Source organism: Chiloscyllium punctatum, chromosome 10 (assembly GCF_047496795.1).
Source record: "Chiloscyllium punctatum isolate Juve2018m chromosome 10, sChiPun1.3, whole genome shotgun sequence".
In the NCBI taxonomy this organism is placed as follows: Eukaryota; Metazoa; Chordata; class Chondrichthyes; order Orectolobiformes; family Hemiscylliidae; genus Chiloscyllium; species Chiloscyllium punctatum.
Genome location: NC_092748.1, coordinates 56,559,771 through 56,583,487, shown reverse-complemented (window position 1 = coordinate 56,583,487; position 23,717 = coordinate 56,559,771). Strand labels below are relative to the sequence as shown.

At 39.2% G+C, this 23,717-nt stretch overlaps 1 protein-coding gene across 1 annotated transcript in view; it reads right to left on the bottom strand.

The window, feature by feature from the left end:
* The window catches only part of dnah9l (dynein, axonemal, heavy polypeptide 9 like), a 428,305-nt gene that overhangs the window by 44,173 nt on the left and 360,415 nt on the right, over positions 1 to 23,717 (bottom strand). Inside the window, exons 69-75 of the mRNA XM_072579200.1 lie at positions 14,714 to 14,878; positions 12,093 to 12,233; positions 11,814 to 11,984; positions 11,460 to 11,582; positions 9,583 to 9,776; positions 4,580 to 4,728; positions 263 to 390 (exon numbers count right to left, since the gene is read on the bottom strand). Of these exons, the coding sequence (XP_072435301.1) occupies positions 263 to 390; positions 4,580 to 4,728; positions 9,583 to 9,776; positions 11,460 to 11,582; positions 11,814 to 11,984; positions 12,093 to 12,233; positions 14,714 to 14,878 (1,071 nt within the window). The remainder of the gene's footprint in view (positions 1 to 262; positions 391 to 4,579; positions 4,729 to 9,582; positions 9,777 to 11,459; positions 11,583 to 11,813; positions 11,985 to 12,092; positions 12,234 to 14,713; positions 14,879 to 23,717) is intronic.

Here is a 23,717-nt window from a genome sequence, read left to right as displayed (position 1 = left end):
GACCTCAATGAGTGGCAGCGCATGTGGGGTTACACTTTCTCAGAAGCGTTCAGATTACAGAGGAACCTCTATTAACCGACAAATGATTAAGATTGCAAGGTCCCAACGCTTGGTAACCTATGTTACCCGGCATTTGATTAACCGAACAAAATTCTCCCTGCCGATGTCCTTCTGTATATTGTAGTATTATAACCACTGCAGCTACCTTTCAAATCAAATAATGAAATTTTGGTATAACTATATTCCACACAGCCTAACTTGCCTGCAGAATAACCCAGTGTCCTTCTTGAGCTGCACTGGTTATAGCTTGTTCAGCTATTGCTTCTTGTCCCTGACCAAGCGATAGATTGTGTAGTTTTCCAGAATCTATGGTGAAACCAAGTTTATTTCCTAAAAAGTACAAAAATATATATTGGGAAATGTTTGTTCAACAAATTCACTTAAGTCTAAATAAGTGGGGATAAAAGAGCTTTGTGAAAGTTAGGTTGCCTTTACCCACTCTGTTAATGTTAGCATCCATATAACAAGTCTTAGAACAGAACTCAAGAATGTAAAATAAAATTAATTAACATTCATTGATATGGCTAGTTAGCTTGGTCTTGTCAAGATGTCCTGCTTGTCTGACTGTTGTTTATAAGGAATCAGTCAGTGACAACAGATTTCCTATTAGATTCATATTGGATTCTTTACCTTTGGATATACACATTAGTAAACTCAATTTTTCTCCATAAGAGTGAACATTGATGGAGGTATTATTAGAGAGAATGAAGGATGCATGGATAAAGAGAAAATTAAGCATTAGGAAACAAAAGGTTTGAGTAACTACAAGTTTTTCAGATTGGTGAAATATCCTCAATGATCACTAAAACAAAACAGGAAAAAAAGTGATCCTAAGAATCACAAGGTGAAGATCAGTAAATTAGAGGCATAGGAAATTTTTGACAAAGAATGCAAACGATAGGCAGATTATGGAGTTAGCAGATCCAGTCCAATGCATTAAAAATATGAAGTAGTATTACTTTGGAAAAAAAACCCAGTAAAGTATATTTCAATGATAATCTTTTGGAAGGGAAGGCAATGACATTCAACATGAATTTACAGCAAGTACTGGAAACTGAAGATGTGTTGCCACTATTTAAATATTAACAGTTATTTATCTTGCATCTTGTCAGTGATACACAATATTTTTCATCTGACAAGATCTGCAACAAGGCATTCCAGATAAACAATTCTACTAAAATTATAATTATGCCTTTTTATATCTCCAAAAACCATGGACTGCAATGTCAAAGAAATATTTTTGAAAACAGGGGTTTGCCAGGATGTCTGCATATTTATATAGCAAGAAATTTGATATTGACTGTGAATGCTGTTTTTGTTGGTGTGGATTTCTGCAATTTGCAGATGATCGGGCATTTAGAAGTAATTTACAAGTGAAGTTTACTGATTCTCAGCTAATTGCACAGGTTGGGACTGGAAACAAGTTAGAGATATGGACACACAGATAGAAAGCTACCAGAAGGGATGTTCATCCCAGCAGAAGTTGTCTGTTCTCTGCAGTTAACAAAACTGTTTAAACTTGAAGAAAACCAGTTATCTATCCTGTGAGCTATGACTTTTGAATTGATAAATCGAGGGCATTTTCTAAGTGAGCTGAAAATGCGTTGCTGGAAAAGCGCTGCAGGTCAGGCAGCATCCAAGGAGCAGGAGAATCGACGTTTCGGGCATGAGCCCTTCTTCAGGAGCCAATTTTCTAAGTGAGCCAATCATCTGTACTTCTTACAAACAACTGGAAGTTTCTAGAGAAAGACAAAGGGGCTGGCTAGCTGAAGAAGAATAATTTCAACATCAGCATCAGGAAGCAAAGACTACTGAACTAACTTTCCAGCTTTTCTACCTCCTCCAATAATCTATTTTCCTTATGTGCTTATCTGTGTTTGTGTGTGTATGTATAAAAGGGAGTTTATAAAGGAACTGCAGTTTCAGTTAGTAGTGTTATATGCCAATGGTTTATATCTGCTTACTTGTAGTGATAATTATTTGGAATAAATAAGAATTTTGGGCTAGTACAAAACCTTGGTCCATGTTGTCTATCAAATTTGATTTGTAAATCAAGTAAATTGGAGTACTGCACACAAACAAAAGCTTTAGCACTTGGTACAACTCCAGGAATAGTGGGGTTCAATTCACAACATGGTACCCCTTTGGATCATAACACTATCAAAATTCAACTAAACCTTAAGTGGTGCTTCATACGACATGGTGTTATTTTTTTCCCAAAGTTTTAAAAATTGTACTTGATGATTCTAGGGACATAGAAATAAGAATAGACCTATTCAGCCCTTAATCAAGAGATTTTGGATATTCTCACTCCATATACTGCCTTTGGACCATATCCCTTAATAACTTCATTTCACAAAAATTAATCTATCTTCGATTTCTAAGTAACAACTGGTCCAGCATCCCCTGCCATTTGTGGAAGAGAGTTGTAAACATCAACTATCTTTTTTTGTGTAAAGGTGCTTCCTGAATGGTCTGACCCGAATTCTTAGACTATGACCCATAGTTTTAGAAACCCTAAGCAGTGGAAATAGTTTCCAGAAGAAAGTGAGGTCTACAGATGCTGGAAATCAGAGCTGAAAAGTGTGGTGCTGGAAAAGCACAGCCAGTCAGGCAGCAAGCAAGGAGCAGGAGAATTGACATTTTGGGCATAAGGCCTTCACCTGGAATGTTGAGGGGGGGGAGGGGGGTGGGGGGGAATGGCAGTTGAGAGATTAATAGGAGGGTGGGGGTGGAGGCAAGGAGATATGTAGATACAAGGAGTGGGTGATGGTGATAGGTCAGAGGGAGTGTGATGCAGATAGGTGGGAAAGAAGATGGACAGATAGGACAGTTCAAGTGGGTGGTGCCTTGTTGGAGGGTTGGATCTGGGATGAGGTGGGGGAGGGGAGATGAGAAAACCGGTGAAATTGACATTGATGCCACATGGTTGGAGGGTCCCAAGGCAGAGGATGAGATGTTCTTCCTCCAATTGTTGGGTGGCTTGGATTTGGTGGTAGAGGTGGCCCAGTATTTGCATGTCCTTGGTAGAGTAGGAGGGGGTGTTGATGTGGTCAGCCACAGGACGATGGAATTGTTTGGTGCCTGTGTCCCAGAAATATTCTCTGAAACGTTCCACTTTTCCAGTGCCACACAAGTGGAAGTAGTTTATTTACCCTGTCTTTTCATGTTAATATCTTGAAGACTTTGTTCAGATCCACCCTTTAACCTTCTAAATTCTGGAGAAAACAGGCCTAATTTTTATAATCTCTCCTCATAAAATAACTGCTGAAGTCCAGTTATCATTCTTGTAAACTTTGCTGTGCAGAAGTCTACACTTGTGCTGGCAGCTTTGTATTTTAACAAAGTATTGTGCAGAAAAGACTGACAATGGAGTTTGTGTTTGTTTCCCCTGGGAGTGATGGAAAAATGGAAACAACAGAGCTATGAATGCTAATAAGATTTTTATCATGGCTAATTGTTTTTTATACACTTGTGGAACTTGGGTGTCTCTGGGCCAGCATTTATTGCTCGTCCTTAGTTGTCCTTGAGAAGGTGGTATTGAGCTGCCTTCTTTGAACTACTGCAGTCCACTTGCTGAGAAATAAAACTGGAATGTGCAAAATGTGTAAATAATAGCAGATTGTCATTCAGCTTAACTGAGGCATTCAAAACTTTTGATCATTTTCAAGTTTAGTAACTGTTCTAAAACAAACTTGGTCGCTATTTTGTTGAAACTGTAACTTTGGTTTGTCCAACTTTCCCTGATTATATTTCTTTCTTGATATTGAAAATAGACCTAAATCATGCTAAAACCTAGTTAATAAATTTAATATACAGGAACAATGTTAATTATTCATAGGCATTGTTGGTGAAGGATGTCTTGTTTTCAAAATTAGGGATCAAAGAGGTTTTAAGACTGTGACATGGTGAAGAGAGTTATCGTGGAACAAAGTTCCTGCCAATTAGTGAATTAACAATAATTTAACTTAGATGAATGATTATCACCACAAGAAAGTAAAGGAGGAAATTAAAATGGGATTATTGAACTTGATCTGCCAATAATCATGTGTCATGGCTACCCATTAAAAGTGTTCACCCATTAAAAGTGGAGAAATCACAACTGCATTTGCTCATAGCCTATCCATAATCAATACAGTGCATTTAATGCAGTTATTGATTGTCTCATATCAAGAGTGATCTACCAATCTAAGATTACATCCCATATCATCTAATGATGCTTCTATCTGATCATTAATTTTGAATGAGCACAGGTACTGTGTCATACAGCATAATGTATGAAAATCACAAAGGTTGCAAGACGATGAATTGTCACAGTAAAACAATCTTTTGAAATGCCATTGGAATCTGTCTTCAAGCAATGCCACTTTTTTTTCTACCTGCTTTCTTCAATTTGAGATATAGAACTTCCCAGGAGCTCACATCTTTGGATCTATATGATTATGCAACTGCTAGCTTGTAATGATTTACAGAACACGTAATAATTTGTGTACATTATTTGTTCTTATAGCCTACTCACCTAAGGCTTCTACATCTTTCAGTGGATTGACTCCAGAAGAGAGAATAAAGAAAATTGGAGATGCTGGATCATTTTCCCGAAATGATTTAGCAAATTCTATTTGACGCCCTTCAATGTATTTTGTTCCAAGCTTTTCTTCCACAAATTTTCTGTAAAATTTTTTAACCTACTTTAATGTAGAGTCACAAGTTCCTTAGTTTTAGGATACAAAAAATTAAAGTCACATTGCACATGAAGAAGGATCCTGAAGGAATAATGACATTTTTAATCTCATGAAATTTATACAAATTTTGAAAATGTTGCTACGGTCTGTAATAAAGTTGCAGTTGTGAAAACATTGGCAACAAACTCTACTCTTGATTGTTTTGAGCCTAGCTGTTAAATTTGTTGATGTTCTTTTAAGCTGAATGGCATTTCTACTTAATTTTTTTCTTGCTAAGCTTTCAGGTAAAAAGAAAAGTCATTATTGTCATCAGAGATCCTAGCCACCACCCTCGCCAGGAAGTTCATTGGATCTTGAATCACTTTCAATTCTAAGCCCTTCTCTCGTTCCAAAGTCTCGAGAAAAAGATTCATAACCCAGTTTCCTTGAAATCTCAGTTGAGGCACAGGATACACCAACTGCTGCACATTTTCAGCTTTATAGCTTGGCACGATTTAACAGCCTCTTTTTTTAACAGTCCTCATCTCTATCAGCAGACAGAGAGTCTTTATGATTACTTGAAGGGCATGCTAGGATATCCACTCTAGAAGACAACAATCAGGCAGTGAGATTAGATTAGGTTATATTAGATTCCCTACAGTGTGGAAACAGGCTCTTCGGCCCAACAGGTCCACACCAACCCTCCGAAGAGCCATTTCCCTCTGACTAATGCACCAAACACTATGGACAATTTAGCATGGCCAGTCCACCTGATCTGCACATCTTTTTTGGACTGTGGGAGGAAACCAGAGCACCTGGAAGAAACCCATGCAGACACAGGGAGAACGTGCAAACTCCATACAGATAGTTGCCCGCGGTTGGAATCGAACCTGGGTTCCTGGCGCTGTGACGCTGCAGTGCTAACCACTGAGCTACCATGCCACCCCATGGGATGTAATAATTTTCATCTGTATCAGAATGAAATAGACCAACCTGGGAAACTGTATTGCATGTTCTTCATTCTCTAAGTACTTTTACCCAGGTTAGAAAAGGGCTCCTGCCCCAACATCCAGCTCTTCTGGACAGAAGCTTTAAGGCACTGAAACAACAATAAACCACACTGTTCCCCACACACTTGTGCACACTTGACTTATCACCAGTAGGGGATCAAATTCGCAACCTGCTTAGCAGCAATTTGCATCACAGTCTTGACATAACTCAACATTTCAAATATGTGATTAAAGCATGTTTAAGACACTTGATAACCAGACTGAGTAAAATTACTTGCATACAACACTGAAAAATAAAGGGATGCAATGAAACAAATTTTTAATCATTAAGGGAATTGAGGGTTATAGGAAAAAGGTAGGATAGTGGAGCTGAGGATTATCAGATCAACTATGATTTCTCTGAATGGCAGAGCAGACCTCTTCAGCTCCTACTACTAACACTTCCAATCCACTTCAAGCTGCCAAAAAGCAAGTTCTCACAATGTCAACAAAAATCCACTGTCTCTGTAACTATTCAGCACCTCAAACACATTCTCACATTCAGCGCACTTGACCTGAGATGAATTAGGCCTCATTAGCCCTTATTTCAATATATGAAATTAAATAGCCATGAATAAATTTTATTGAATTTCCCTGTGACTTTAATAACGTTTGCTACAGCTTTAACTACATATAAAAACTAATCTTAAATGGAGGTTAAACTTTTGCATGAGCCAAAGTTACAAACAAGGCAATACTTTGTGATACAATCTTTCTTGGTGTGGAGATGCCAGTGTTGGACTGAGGTGGACAAAGTCAGAAGTCACATGACATCAGGTTGTAGTCCTACAGAGTTAATTTGAAATCACAAGCTTTCAGAGCACTGCTCCTTCGTCAGGTGAAGTCACTCCAAAAACTTGTGATTTCAAATAAACCTGTTGGACCATAAGCTGGTATTGTGTGACTTCTGAATCTTTCCTGGAACACTTCAATATTACAGGTATTGGGTCTGAGATCAGGACCACAGTATGCACTAGGGCCTGAATTTTCATCAAGCTCTGGAAGTGTGTTTTGATATGTGAAGCCTAAATTTAGATATTTCTGGCAGGATTCTGGTCACCTTCCTATCAGAAAGATGTTCTGAAACTTGAAAGGTTTCAGAAAAGATTTACAAGGATGTTTCAAGGGTTGGAGGACTTGAACTATAGGAAGAGGTTGAGTAGGCTAGGGCAGTTTTCCCTGGGACATCGGAGGCTGAGAGGTGACCTTACAGAAGTTTATAAAATCATGAGGGGCATGGATAGGATAAATAGACAAAGTCTTTTCCCTGGCATCGGGGAGTCCAGAACTAGAGGGCATAGGTTTAGGGTAAGAGGGGAAAGATATAAAAGGGACCTAAGGGGCAATCTTTTCATGCAGAGGGTGATAAGTGTATGGAATGAGCTGCCAGGGGAAAGAGATGGAGGCTAGTACAATTGCAACATTTAAAAGGCATCTGGATGGGTATATGAATAAGAAGGGTTTGGAGGGATATGGACCAGGTGCTGGCAGATGGGACTAGATTGGGTTGAGATATCTGGTCGGCATGGATAAGTTGGACAAAAGGGTCTGTTTCCATGCTGTACATCTCTATGACTCTGTTTAGCATTAACTTTGTCCACATTCTGCTGGGGTCTGAATTGCCTCCTATATGAAACACAGTCAATCTTGCTGATATTAGCTTTCCCAATATAAGAGGAAGATGAAAATTGCATTTTCTAACCACCTCCATTTTCATAGGACCTACATAATCAGAGGCAAGAATAAATATAATTTCCACTGTCAAGCTGTGAAGCAATTTGCCAGGCTGGAAAGAGCTCATCAAAGAAGTGCAGCAACTTTCATTAGCGTTTTTCTGAAAAATATAAACTACAGAATCTGGCAATGCTGGAGAGCTGACTGCCAGGAATCTGAACAGCGAAGTGTCAAACAAATGTTTCAAAGATTCCCTCAAGTAGTCCATCAGTTTGCTACTTTGACCATTGGCAGAGAGAGGTGTACACAGTCATAGATCATAATGCAACATACTACAACAAAGCGCTACCTAAAGTTTGAGACTGAGTAAAGAGCTAGCATGATAGATAAAAGTAGAAGGATAGATCCAATTGTTCCAGGCAAAAACTACATCTTCATTATCGCCTGCTGTGGGAAAATCTGCCATTAAGGGTAGGTGTGACTAGCCATGAATGGGCCTGCAACCAATGAGTACAACCTTCCTAAGATCGTCATCCACGACAAAATGAAAAGATAGATGATTGTATGAATCCTGCTATTTACGGCATTAACAATTCCCAACTTTATCACTGTTTCACTGAATGAATTCCACCCTGTGCTTTATAAGTAAATAATTTTCATCTTTATTGCGGTTCTTATGAAAGATTTCCCACCTTTTATGCATCCTGAATAAAGTCTCCCAGATTTTCTGTTCCTGTTTAACCGACCTGCTTTTGACTTCTAATCTGTATACCATGATTGTTTCAATTGCTGGTTGTGTGATGTATCTGGATCTGTGATTAATATTTCGTTCAAGTCAATTCCATTTCTGTTGTCATGCGTCACCATGTCTGCTCACTATGCAGTCGTGGGCAATCTGAGCCTAAATAATTTTAAATATCTGTTTTCCAGATTGGATTACTATGACATTTCAGAGCTTTCCCTGGTTCATTCAGTTTCCAATGTCCATTTACTTACCATTGAAATCTAGCTCCCACTGACCAGCACCTCAGGATGCAGCCTGTGTCTGCTTTGGGTTACCAATTATCCTTCTCAATGTGTTGTTTACTCTCCTGTTAAAGTGCTTCACTTTCCAGGTCAAAAATAACCTTCCTCTCTGAAAGTATTCTTCCTTGTTGAGGGTTTCTTTTGTTGGGTTTTTAATTCTTCAGCTCTTCCCAATTGCTGACAGTGCCATTTGAGTAGATAACTATGATGTACAATGAATCAAATCAAACCAGCACTGTTGCCTACCCATTATGAGTATGACAGCTCACTAAACTATGAGTTGTTGCTCATGATGAAAGTTGCTGCTACCATTCTTTTTAAGTATATGAAACTACAGGGCCTGCTTGTTATAGTTTAATAGAAAAACGACCTGTTGGTCTAACTAGAAGAATTGCATAGAGTTCACAAAATGTAGTTTATCTGAAGCCATTTTGTCCACAAGTCCATGCATCATGGTGAATGATTATGATATTCCTCAATATTGATCTCTTCATTGCTTATATCTGTAATTATACTCCAAGGTGAAAGATCACTTCCAGCTGTGTGTAAGGGCTGTTGTATACCATACCATTTGGTGTTGTTTTATGACAGAGGACAGGAGGAACTAGCCTCTGCTTTAGATATGCTCCAGACTAAATGTGAGCCTGAATGCAACTGTAGTTCACAATCTGCACTGAGAACTTGTCTCTTGCGGAAATTGGTGAAAATGACAGGTAAAGTCAGACAGTGTATGTTGGTGCAGGTTGAGAAATGCAAAATGCACCACCTTGTGCTCTGTGATCTGAAGATGAAAATTTTGGCTCAGACATTGTACAATTTTGTGCATAGCCATCTCAAAATGTGTTGTCTTCTGGATGAAATATTAAACTGAGGTTCCAACTACCTGTTTAAGGTAGATACATAATATCCCATGACACTGCCTGAAGAACAGCAGTGAGTTGCCTCAGTGAACTGGCTAACATTCCTCTCTAAACCAAGGCCATAAATTTATGGCAACCATGACAGCACACCATAAGTAATTAACTAACTGTTAAACACCAGATCTGACAGGCACTTCAGAATCTGTAAGAAAGAACTTGCAATTATAATTTATAGCAGTAGGATCAGATCACCTGATTGCATATGTCATACGATCTGGACGCAAAGCACGCATCATAATAAGCTTCTGTAGGGAACTTTTATTTTTCCATTCTTGAGGAAACTTTTCTTTTTCTGGGCATTCAGACTCAACAACTTTTTTCCAACGTTTGGCTGAACCTTCAATATCCCTATCCAATCCACGAAACTCATCCATAAAGCTCATTGTCTGAGGACAGAATATGTGGAAATACATTTATAATTTATACACATTTTCTTATTTCTTTCACATTAATAAAATAATTCAATGGGTGATATTTTGATCTCTTAGGACATAACTATGTAAATTATAGAACTTAAGGAAATTGTTAGAATTAGATATGCCTGTGGTGAAATCCCAATCTGAAGCCACGCTTGTAGACAACAATAGATACCGAACCTTGAGTATAACGCAGTAGCCCTAACTTCAACCAACTTCTTTGAGTACAACTGCAGTGTTGGTGATATGGGATTTCCTATGATGTTTTGAATGTAAAGTCACTATCACAAAAACAAGAAACAATTAAATTTAAGCATTATATTTGAGAAATTCAAATATAACTGAAGTCAATTTTAACTTTAGCAAGTAGTCTCATACGTCACTGATATTCTGTTGTTTCATTCTGCACCTTAAGGAGGATCTCATGGCAGCAAAGACAGGTGATAGTTGGAGAATATTCTTTGGACAAGGCAGAGTGGAGTAGTACTTCAACTTTCACAAGTTGGTAAGGTTAAAATCGCTGCTCGCTTTTCAAAACCATAATGTTCTTAAGTTAGTACACTGTGGTGTGATGTCTTTTAGAGACATGCTCAGAATATTATACTGTATCATAGAATGTAACCAAGTGTAACCCAATAAATATCTCACCCTCTGTCCTACCTCAGAACACATGACACTGTGGAAAACATACTTCTCTGCTGTGTGCTTTTAGCTTAATATTAGTCAGTCAGTTGTGTGCCTAAAGAACATAATGTTTGTACATAATAGTTGTAATAAATTTCTGTTGGATTCTTTAATATCATGATTTCCATTTCTAATTTCTTATGCTACAGAAAATAACAAACATTTTCTGCTTGAGGGAAAACATTCTGTTGGAGGCAAACTCACACCATACATATATCTGGAATAATAATTTACAATTAAAAGCAATGCATAGAAATTCATTATGTCCTATTGTCGGTACTTGATGGTGTTTCCAGCAGTTCCGAACCTGTAGGCAGAAGAACCCATGGTAAAGAATGAGCCAAGCTTCCAGTACTTATCACACACTGAGAATAAAGCTTGTCCATTTTCATCCATACAATCTGGGCTGCTTGCCTGACTGTTGAATCTCATAGTCACTCTCCTAAGAATGGTCTATTTCATGAAGGGGTTAAGTAAGAGTTGAAGGCTTGATTAATCTGTAATTTGTTTTAGGTGGGCTCCAGAGATACCTGAAAATTGCCTGGACATACCTATGGGATCTTTGGTATACAAAATGGTCCAGCTGGAAAATGGGATAAAATTCCATAATCTTCCATAAGCAAACATTGTGCACAGTGACACCTCAAAATTGGACTTTTCCAAGGTATTAGGAAACAACTTTGGGTGAATTGTGAAATATATTTTTTCCTGTCTCCGACTATTTGCAGCAGCAAAATCATTCAAGAAGGTTGGTTCAGCTTTGGAATGGCTTTTATGGTCTTAAACAATAAGCAAAATAATATGTCAAAAAGTAAAGGAAATGCATTTTTTAAGTTGACAACTATATTTTGACAATAATACATAAATTATATAATTTAAAAAATACATAAGGGTGTTCAAAAGTTTTATATATCACCTACTGTTTCTACCTTTATCCAAAAACAAAATCAGCTGGATGCAAATATATACCTTTATTGCACTCCATGCTGTGTTTGACAGGAAGTCCACAGGACTGTTGTAATTAAGGTCAATATTAAATCTGAGCAAGATGTCAAGTTCATGAGCATCTATTTCCTTGTTCAAAAGTAAAATCTGTATCAGAAAATTAGACATTCACATTACAAATTTGACATGAATTTCTTACTTAATATTCATTAACTTGGGTATTTAATCAATAGATTCCCCGATGCTTTGTATATTTGAGATGAGTTTATCAAATAAAACAAATATCAAAACTTAGTCATGGAGTTTTTCACTTACCATGAGTTTTTGTTTATTAAATATGCACCAATCAATACACATTAAAATAACTAAAGTTCATACCTGAAATGTCATTTGGGCGGTAAAGGTAAGCTTATCCCTTTCAAACAGCCCGCGGTTAATGTAGGTGAATGTTGAATATGTGATCTCATCAATTAAATTAGTTACCCTCACTCTCACATCATCCGACACTTCAGCCTGTTGTACAGCTTTATGAAACACAGCAGCAAATGACTAAAAATAAAACATGATTTGGAATAAAACAAATTGACATTTAATTTATTGCTATTTATGATTGTGAAAAACATAAATACAAAAAGTGCTGCATAAACTAATAATAACCTTTAGTGAGAATCGATACATTGGATTGATCATATTAAGGTCACTCATTAGAAAGTAGAGTAGAGAGGCTCTGACAGCTGCTGGACGGTAGTGTTCACGAGCTTCATTGATCTTTATTTCATTAACTTTAGCTTCAAGCACCTACAAAGAAGATAGTAACAGTTGAATTAGAATGTTAAATATCAATTACATAAAAATTCTCCCTCACAATGACATTAACACTTCTTTTGAGTAATTTTGACGGGTATTAGCTACCTAATAGAACCTAGTTCAAAAGCACAGTAATGTGCAATTCTTGATGGTGAATACACAACAGGACATTACAGCTGCCTCAGATCTGGCTCTTAGCTAAAATCTACATTAACATCTAGCAGGAATTGTTAGACATCAATAAGGAGGGAGAACTGTAGCCATTTTTTCTGTTTCTCAACCAAGATTGCAAAGCCAATTGTTGTCTTAGTTAAGATCTGATTATTAGTATGGTCAAAATCAAACACAGCTTCCTCATTTCCCCTTCCCCCACCTCATCCTCGTTTCAAACTTCCAGCTCAGCACTGTCCCCTTAACTTGCCTGAACTTGTCCGACCTGCCTAGCTCCTTTTCCACCTATCCACTCCACCCTCTCCTCCCTGACCTACCACCTTCATCTCCTCCCCCACTCACCCATTGTACTCTATGCTACTCTCTGCCCACCCCCACCCTCCGCTAGCTTATCTCTCCACGCTTCAGGCTCACTGCCTTTATTCCTGATGAAGGGCTTTTGCCAGAAACGTCGATTTTGCTACTCGTTGGATGCTGCCTGAACTGCCGTGCTCTTCCAGCACCACTAATCCAGAATTTGATTTCCAGCATCTGCAGTTATTGTTTTTACCTCTCTTTTTACCTACAATATTCCTGTCCAGTGTGGTCCAATTATTTATTGAATGAAATTGCTGAGACATTGGCAGAGCAACTTGAAAAAATACTTAAGGTGTGATTTATGACTAAGCAAATGAGTTGAAGCTTTATCATACCCATTTTGGTTTTCTAAAATTATTCTTTATTCAAAATACTTCACAAATTTCTTGTGATGTCTGCTCTAGAAAACAGGAAGAGGCAATGTTTTCCCCACTGCTGTTTCTCTGTAAACAATATATCTCAAAAACTGATCACAGTTTTCAATTAAACTTGGTACACTGATATGGCTAAGTAAAAAACTGATTCATTTTTTTGAACAAGATATAGATTCAGATCTTGGAAATTTTTAAAAGGATCTGTTAGCACTGGGAAATTAAACAAACTGATTTTTTTTAAAAAATGAATGTTGAGAGATTTGGATTTAAAATGTTTGTTTCAAAATGTTGTGGACTGTCTCAGCTGCTGTGGTGGAATTTGTCACAGTTAGCAAAATGTGAACAGAGTTTTCACAGCACGCTGCCAGATTCGAATTAGCACAAAGCTTGCTCGGTGAGAGGAAAGGTCTTAACAATTTTACCTTTGTAGTTACAGAACATCAACTAGAAGGGGAAAAGCTTCAAGGAAGAGCTACACAATTGTATGAACACTAAGTTATGCACTCTCCTGAGTGCCCTCTTCATCTGTTATAGGCATTTCCTTATCCAAATAAAGCTGCATCTCATGTCATGTTACCTGCCATATGTTGTGTTACATGTCTTATTTTATACCATGCATCTCTTCACATGTTCTAAGTGATGACATAATTTAGACTTTTAGCAAATGACTATAATTGGTAGTATCCTGTATTAAACCATTGTCAGAATAAAGTCAACAATATCTTGGCACTTATATATTCCTAGGACATTTCAAATTGGGATAACCATAAAAAAGCGAAAGACATGATTCTAGAGACAGAAATTAGGAGGAACGACCTAACACACACTCAAGACAGAATGTCTTCTAGAAAAGGAGGGTGCGATAATGAGGTCAAGAGGTTTAGAGCATCTGCTCAGGCAGCCAAAGAAAAAAAAAATCAATAAAAATAGTATAAAGATAGGCATGCGTATACAAGAGACCACAGTCAGATGAATGGAAAGTTCGATGAAGGTGATTGCAAGGTAGGAGAAGGTAACATGTAGGGAAGGAGGAAAACAATGAAGAAGTTCAAGTATAAACATAAGAATTTAAAACCTGAGGCACCGGAGAAACAGGAATTTGTGCAGGTCAATGAGGACTAGGCTGATGGGATGAGGAGGATTGATATGGATAGGTTGAATAATGTGGAGGAAAAGACAGCCAGGACAATATGGAAAAGTTATGTTTGGATGTGACAAAGGCATGGATAAAGCTTCAGTTACAAATAGACAGTGTGTGTGTATAATGATGGGGAGTGGATGGGGTGAACTCAGAGTTGTATAACTCATAAACTGCCAAGATTCTAGAGTCCAGCACCATAAAATTAATGAGAAGAAGGATGGAAATTGCTTCTGCATGCAGAAACTAAAAATATTATAGCTTCAATTTTAAAGCAAGGAAATATCTTTAAGTAGATGCTAACTTTTATAAAGTGTACAAGTATATACTATACCACTTCACTTCTAAGAAACCGTGAAGGAGTGGAGTTGTACTGGCACAGGAGAGATATTCTGCAAGACACAAGACTATGCGTGTCTGTGTTTTCATACCTTCATTTCTATTTCAGCTGCTGTGTGCTTTGTTGTTTCAAGTTTTTCCACCAGTAATGTATCTCCCAAGAAGTTCCAGTCTGCAGCTGAAAGTCGTGTCAAAAGCTCATCCTCAAGTAGCTTCAGTTCGATTTTGAAATCATTCTGTTGCTTGGTGAGTTCAGACTAAGAAAATTAATGCACCCTTCTGATGCTGTTTTTAATAAATTCAGTAACAACCTAGTCTTTCTCATCTCAGCAGTATGAAATACCAAGAATAAAAACCTGGTTATTCAAGACTGAAGTACTAAGTATTCTGCAATTTTGGAAACTATCAGTCTCTCCACTGTTAACACACAGGGTACTGCCATTGTCTCCAATATGACAACCTGGCATTCCTCTTAAGGTTCAGCAGCCATGTCACCTTGGCCTGATACCAGGTAGACTCAGAACAGGTCATGTGGCCTCCTTTATTTTCTTCTAAGCTTAAAGATACAGTCCCAAATCATAACAATCTCAAACTTCATATTGAAAGCATCAGTACCTGTGTCTTTGGATATTTGAGAACATGAATTAATCTTTTTTTGCTGGCTTTCAGCTCAATGTTCAAAAACCGCTAACATAAATAATTCCAACCATATTCCACAAGACCCATACTTCTATTGTACTAATGTAACCAAAAGGTCACAAGTGATCTCAATCACCAAATTGCAGCATAATGCAGGCAGAAAGATGTTTCCTGAAGATAGCCACAAAAATCCCTCATATTCAAAGATATTAAACTCTCAAACTCATCAGTCTTCATCAAATTTAACATTTCACATAGAAAATTAATTGGAGACAGCATTTGTCCAAGGGCATGGTTTAAAATCATATCAACAATAACTGTTGTACAACTCACAAAAGAAAAGTCAAATCAGGCATTTTTTTGTGAAGTTAATTTGTTTTCCACCAGCTTAGAACTGAGCTCCTCACCCTCTCAAATTTATCATTGCAGTCTAAACCCATTCACAAGCATTTACTTACTGACGGCCAGTTCTACAACAATGACACACATGCACAGACTGCCTCAGAGTAGGCAGAACTCCTGAAATCATTACAGGATGGAAGTGGTTGCTGAGAACAGCTCAGTGTTAAGATCCAACAAAATAAAGAATAGAAACTTTAAAATGTAGGTTCAGAATGCAACAAACTCTCTATACCTTATATGGTTTTACCCTATTCACTAAACAAACTTTCTAAACAAACTATACAGACACTGTGCTGGATGCAGAGAGTCCGTTCCTAACCACATTTTCAGAAGAGTCAAAGCACTCTTGTCTTAATCATCTAAAACATAGACACAATCAGTTAAAAATGTATCTATGAATGCACTAATTGACCTTCACAGAGATGAAATATACCCATCTGTTATGATACAATACAACAATCATGAATATAAATATATGGATAAAAGATCTTAGTCTACACAGTTATACCTCACTGGCTGCAATACAAATCAATTCCCATTATTCCCAGAGTTGCAACAACTGTGAAAATCTTATTAAACCACCATTGAATTGCCCAAACCTAACTCTAATTCAGGTTTAAAAAATTGGTATACAATTACACAATCCTTTATCTGAAATCCAAAAAGATTGGAAATCATTTTCATGAAGTGTGGAGTGTTATTTTGGCATGTGAACAGGTGACCCAACTCCATACCCACTCAAACTACATCACTGAGATGTGATGTGGCGATGTGGCCCAGCACTGGCAGGCGTCAATTGTGTCTCAGTGCTCGTACTATTCACACGTGTGTCTGCTGTTAGGTAATTGTTTTTAAAATTTCACTGAAAATGTCATTTATACTGAATTTCGAAAAATTCAAAATTTCAAAAAACAACTAGCTCCAAGGATTTCTGATAAATGATTGTGACCCCGTACCAAGTTATCCACTAACAAGAAAATAACTGATGATTGTATCAAATTCTTCTTAATCAATGTCAAAAACAAAACACTCTGCTAATTTAAAATTCTATAATATTTAATTCTACCCCTGTTCTAAAAACTCCCAATCACACAAGGCATTAATATTATGGGTGGGGAAAGGCAAAAAAAAGGTCAGAAGCTCAGTTCTGGCAGCAGTCTGGATCACAGACAATGATTTATTTTCTTCCAGTTCTTCCTAATTTCTTTTGATTCCCTCGGACTCTTTGCCAATGATGTGAAGATATGCATACAGTGACTCAGTCTATCATGGCCAATTAGCTCAGTTAGCTGGATGGGTGGCTTGCAATGCAGTGCCAATAGCATAGATTCAATTCCCTCACTGGCTCAGATTAAACTATCACCAGTCATCTCTGATGAGAGTGCAGCTTTATGGGAGTGTGGTGACTGTACTTTCTTTTACTCTGTTCTACCCTAGGCCAGTTGAGGATTTGCCTTTTCAGTAATTCAAACTAATTTATTGCTTTTTCCTATCAAGAAGTTTACAGATACTAGTTTACAGAGAAAGGTAAAGGAAAATAGCTAGCTACATGGATTATCTTTTGCTTCTCATAGAAGGGAAAGAGAGAGATGAATGCTATTCCTTTGCAGGCTGAAGGTTTCTGTTGTATTATCCACAGACAAGGCTGCAGCCAATTGTCCAGGAATCAATTAACTGGTTATTAGTACATAAAGCCCTCGTAAGCTAACATGAGTTGTGCAGATAGAAAAGCTAATCAAAAGACTTATCTCTGGACAAAGCTACCTTAAATGCACAGTGCCAATTTGTCTGGAATTTTGCCTCACTGCTTGAATAAGGCAATATACAACTCACAATATGCTCCAGTAATTTGTTTTATGACTGCAAATATGTGACACGATGGCTCAGTAATTAGCACTGCTGCTTCACAGCACCAGGGACTGGGGTTGGATTCCAACCTCTGAGTTTGCACATTCTCCCTGTGTCTGTGTGGGTTTCCTCTGGGTGCTCAGGTTTCCTCCTGCCATTCAAAGATATGCAGGTTAGGTGAATTGGCTATGCTAAATTGCCCATAGTGTTCAGGGATGTGTTATGTACATTTAGTTAGGGGCAAATATAGGGAAGGGGAATAGTGTGCATGGGTACTCATCAGGTGGTTGGTGTGGATTGTTGGGCCGAAGGGCCTGTCTCCACACTATAGGGGTTCTATTCTATATCTTCCAAAATTTCCTTTGTTTAAAGCAGTATCTTCTCCCATTTCAGTCTGGTCTAAACAAATGATGGTTACTAAAGGAAGAGGGCTTAGAGATAGTGGAGGGCTGACCTTAATTTTCAACTCTTCCCTATTGATAGGGGGGGGGGGGGGGTGGTGGTGGTGCCAGAAATGGCAAATGTGACATCCTTATCCAAGAAAGTTAGAGCAATCCCAGCAACCACAAGTCAATTATTTTAACAAATAATGGGTATGGAATTGGAATTCAACATCAGGAGGAAACAATTCTTTGGCACTTAGAGGCATTTTAATTAATGAAAGAAACAGAGGATTTGCAAAAGGTGGATTGTTCTTGACTAATCTCATTAAAACTTTGATGAATTACAAGAGAAGGTTGATGAAGTGGATATTGCCTATAGGGGTTTTAAGGAAATATTTGAAAAGATAATATATAAAAGGCTGATTAACAAAATTGGTTGTGTCTAATTCAATTAAAAGATTGGCTTAAAACAGTTAAAGTTTGTTAGATGGTGATTTTTCTGACTGCAGGATGGTAAATAGTGGAGTTCCCCAAGAGTCAGAAATGTACAGCACGGAAACTCTATCCAACTCGTCCATGCTAACCAGATACCCTAAATTAATTTGGTCTGATTTGCCAGCACTTGATCCATATTTCTCTAAACCCTCCTATTCATATACCCATCCAGATACCTTTTAAATATTATAATTGTTCCAGCCTCCACCATTTCATTTAGCAGCTCATTCTATACATGCACCATCCTCTGTGTGAAAAAGTTGCCCCTTAGGTAATATATAGCCAAAAAAAGCAATGATCCCAGGAGTGACCTACTCTTGGGAAACTGAAGTGTCAATGGGGGTGCACTTTGGGGCCAGCAACTATAATTCTAAGAATTTTTAGATAGTGATGGAAAAGGATAGACTGGAACTAAAAGTTAAAGTTCTAAATTGGAGGAAGTATTGACAGTATTAGGCAAGGACTTTCAAAGGTTGATGGGGCGGGGTGGGGGGGGGGGGTGTCACGGATGTTCGCAAGTGAAGGGACAGTGGGAAAATGGGAAGCCTTCAAAAATGAGATAATGAGAGTCCTGAGACAGTGTGTTCCTGTTAAAGTGAAAGGCAAGGCTGGTAGATGTAGGAAATGCTGGAAGACTAGAGAAATTGAGGTTTTGGTCAAGAAAAAGAAAAGCATATTTCAGGTATAGACAGCAGAGATTGAGTGAATCCATAGAGTATAAAGGCAGTAAGTTTATTGAGTACTTTTCACAGGAGTTTAAAACTTTCTGGGATATTAATTCGGGTACGGCCAGTAACCTGTCGGTGCTCTGGGAGACTGCCAATGCCTATGCAAGGGGAATAATTATCTCTTACTCAGCGAGATGGAAGCAACAGAGGGGAGAGCAGCAGCATATGTTTGAGGCCCAGTTGAAGGCAGCCAAAACTGCACATTTTGACAGGCCTTTGGTGACCAAGCTACAATGGATCATAGCTCTCTGGGCTCTGCGCTCACTCAGACAGTGAAGAGAGAGATCTCCTTTGCGATTCAAGTGTGGGTGAGAAGCCGGGTAGATACCTGGCATATCTGGCCAGGAAGAAGAGTGCTCCCACTCTCACACATCCATTAGAGGGATACTGGTACTCCCACTTGTGATTCCAAAAAGATTAATGCGGCATTTAGGGAGTTTTATTCTGAGTTGTATCCATCAGGTTGGCGAAGATGGAGTCCTTTTTTAAGAACTTGGACCTTCCAAGTGTAACTTCAGAGCAGGCATCCCTTTTAAATGCCCCTCTGACCATGCAAAAGATACAGGAGGTGGTGAGGTAGCTCCAAAGTGGTGAAGCACCTGGCCTAGATGGATTTCCAAGCAAGTTTTATAAGGAGTTTATAAATATGTTGGCTGGGCTAATGTTGGATATGTACAATTATTCGTACATTCAGGACTGCCTCAATTCCTCTGAGAGAAGCTTATATCTCCCTTATTCTCAAGAGAGGGAAAGCCCCAGAGGACTGCCTCGTACAGGCCCATCTCACTGCTGAACATGGATTCTAAAATACCAGCACTGAGTTTGGAGAAGATATTATCCTCTATTGTAAAGGAAAATCAGACAAGTTTTATTAAGGGTCGCAGGTCCAACAACAACATTAGAAGAGTGCTGAACATGGTCCACGTGTGCAAACAGGGGTTGATTCCGTGCTTAGTACGCTCATAGAGTCATAGAGATGTACAGCATGGAAACAGACCCTTCGGTCCAACCCATCCATGCCAACCAGATATCCCAACCAAATCTAGTCCCACCTGCCAGCGCCCGGCCCATGTCCCTCCAAACCCTTCCTATTCATATACCCATCCAAATGCCTCTTAAATGTTGCAATTGTACCAGCCTCCACCACATCCTCTGGCAGCTCATTCCATATACGTACCACCCTCTGTGTGAAAAAGTTGCCCCTTAGGTCTCTTTTATATCTTTCCCCTCTCACCTAAACCTATGCCCTCTAGTTCTGGACTCCCCGAACCCAGGGAAAAGACTTTGTCTATTTATCCTATTCATGCCCCTCATAATTTTGTAGACCTCTATAAGGTCACCCCTCAGCCTCCGATGCTCCAGGGAAAAGAGCCCCAGCCTGTAAAACCTTCTCAGCTCAGATCCTCCAACCCTGGCAACATCCTTGTAAATCTTTTTTGAACCCTTTCAAGTTTCACAACATCTTTCTGACAGGAAGGAGACCAGAATTGCACGCAATATTCCAACAGTGGCCTAACCAATGTCCTGTACAGCCGCAACATGACCTCCCAACACCTGTACTCAATACTCTGACCAATAAAGGAAAGCATACCAAATGCCTTCTTTACTATCCTATCTACCTGCAACTCCACTTTCGAGGAACTATGAACCTGCACTCCAAGGTCTCTTTGTTCAGCAACACTCCCGAGGACCTTATCATTAAGTGTATAAATCCTGCTAAGATTTGCTTTCCCAAAATGCAGCACCTCGCATTTATCTGAATTAAACTGCATCTGCCAATTCTCAGCCCATTGGCCCATCTGGTCCAGATCCTGTTGTAATCTGAGGTAACCCTCTTCACTGGAGAAAGTGAGGACTGCAGATGCTGGAGATCAGAGCTGTAAATTAGATTAGATTAGATTACATTACAGTGTGGAAACAGGCCCTTCGGCCCAACAAGTCCACACCGACCCGCAACCCACCCATACCCCTAACCTAACACTACAGGCAATTTAGCATGGCCAATTCACCTAACCTGCACATCTTTGGACTGTGGGAGGAAACCGGAGCACCCGGAGGAAACCCACGCAGACACAGGGAGAATGTGCAAACTCCACACAGTCAGTCACCTGAGGCGGGAATTGAACCCAGGTCTCTGGCGCTGTGAGGCATGTTGCTGGAAAAGCGCAGCAGGTCAGGCAGCATCCAAGGAACAGGAGAATCGACGTTTCATGAAGAAGGGCTGATGCCTGAAATGTCGATTCTCCTGTTCCTTGGATGCTGCCTGACCTGCTGCGCTTTTCCAGCAACACATTTTCAGCTCTAACCCTCTTCACTATCCACTACACCTCCAATTTTGGTGTCATCTGCAAACTTACTAACTATACCTCTTATGCTCGCATCCAAATCATTTATGTAAATGACAAACCGTAGAGGGCCCAGCACTGATCCTTGTGGCACTCCACTGGTTACAGGCCTCCAGTCTGAAAAACAATCCTCCACCACCACCCTCTGTCTTCTACCTTTGAGGCAGTTCAGTATCCAAATGGCTAGTTCTCCCTGTATTCCATGAGATCTAACCTGGCTAATCAGTCTCCCATGGGGAACATTGTCAAATGCTTTACTGAAGTCCATATAGATCACACCTACTGCTCTGCCCTCATCAATCTTCTTTGTTACTTCTTCAAAAAACTCAATCAAGTTTGTGAGACATGATTTCCCACACACAAAGCCATGGTGACTATCCCTAATCAGTCCTTGCCTTTCCAAATGCATATACATCCTGTCCCTCAGGATTCCAACAACTTGCCCACTACTGATGTCAGGCTCACTGGTCTATAGTTCCCTGGCTTGTCTTTACCACCCTTCTTAAACAGTGGCACCATGTTTGCCAACCTCCAGTCTTCCGATACCTCACCTGTGACTACCGATGATACAAATATCTCAGCAAGAGGCCCAGCAATCACTTCTCTAGCTTCCCACAGAGTTCTCGGGTACACCTGATCAGGTCCTGAGGATTTATCCACCTTTAACCGTTTCAAGACATCCAGCACTTCCTCCTCTGTAATCTGGACATTTTGCAAGATGTCACCATCTATTTCCCTACAGTCTATATCTTCCATATCCTTTTCCGCAGTAAATACTGATGCAAAATATTCATTTAGTATCTCCCCCATTTTCTGTGGCTCTTCACAAAGGCTGTCTTGCTGATCTTTGAGGGGCCCTATTCTCTCCCTAGTTACCCTTTTGTCCTTAATATATTTGTAAAACCCCTTTGGATTCTCCTTAATTCCATTTGCCAAAGCTATCTCATGTCCCTGTTTTGCCCTCCTGATTTCCCTCTTAAGTATATTCCTACTTTCTTTATACTCTTCTAAAGATTCACTCAATCTATCCTGTCTGTACCTGACATATGCTTCCTTCTTTTTCTTAACCAAACCCTCAATTTCTTTAGTCATCCAGCATTCCCTATACCTACCAGCCTCCCTAGATGCAGGAAAGGTGTTTGACTGGGTAGAATGTCCATACCTTTTTCATATCCTGGAATGGTTTGGTCTTGGGTGGGGGTCTTCGCCAGATGGGTGGCAGTGTTATATAGTGATTCTATGGCAGTGGTCCTTACTAATGGCATAAGGTCTGACAGTTTTAATATTGGTAGAGGCAACCAATAAGGATGCCCCCTTTCACTGCTGTTCTTTACATTAGTGATTGAGCCGTTGGCAAAGGCTATCTGGAGGGATCCCAGTATTGTTACCCTGGAGTGGGATCGGGGTGGCATAAAATCACTCTTTATGCAGATGCTGTTCTTTTTCTACCTAACCTGACAATATTTGTGCCCTGTTTAAGACAAAACATTAATTTATTTGGCTCTTTCTTGGGGTATAAGATCAATTTAATGAAATCGGAGGCCATGCTCGTGGAGGGTCTTGCGGAACACACGATCTTGAAGGTGGAAACAGATTCCCTTTCAGGTGGTCACAGGGAGGTTTTCTATACTTAGACATTTTTATTACTCCTGCCTTTGATCAATTATACAAGGACAATTTTGTGCATTTGCTTGAGAAGGTAAGACAGGACCTTCAGCGTTGGGAGATTCTACCAATATCTTGGTTGGGTAGAATAGCTTTGGTAATGAATGTTCTTTCTTGCTTATTATATCCCATGTGAATGCTCCCTTTGATGTTACCTAGGCAAGTGCTGCAGGAACTTAATGGTTGGCTTGTTTTTTTCATCTGGTGTCGCAGGTGACCTCTTATGGAAGCTGCAATTTAGCAAGCTTAATAATGAATGGGGAGAGTAGAATTCCCAGATTTCAAGAAATATCAAATAAGTTCCCTATTATCCTATGAGAATGTCTGGGCTTGTCATGATCAGAGGTTAATATGGCTGGACATAGAGGCCTCCCAGGCAAAATGTTCCCTTATTAATTTGCTATTTATGGACAAGATAGGGACTGTCACAGAGCATTGTAGAAATCAGATTGTCATTAACATGGTCAAATGTGGATAATGATGCGACAAAACAAGGACAACTTACATAAAACCTCAATTTTTATTCCATAGTAGGAACGCCAGGATTTCAGGGCAGAGGATCAGAGATTCCTGAAGAAGGGCTCATGCCCG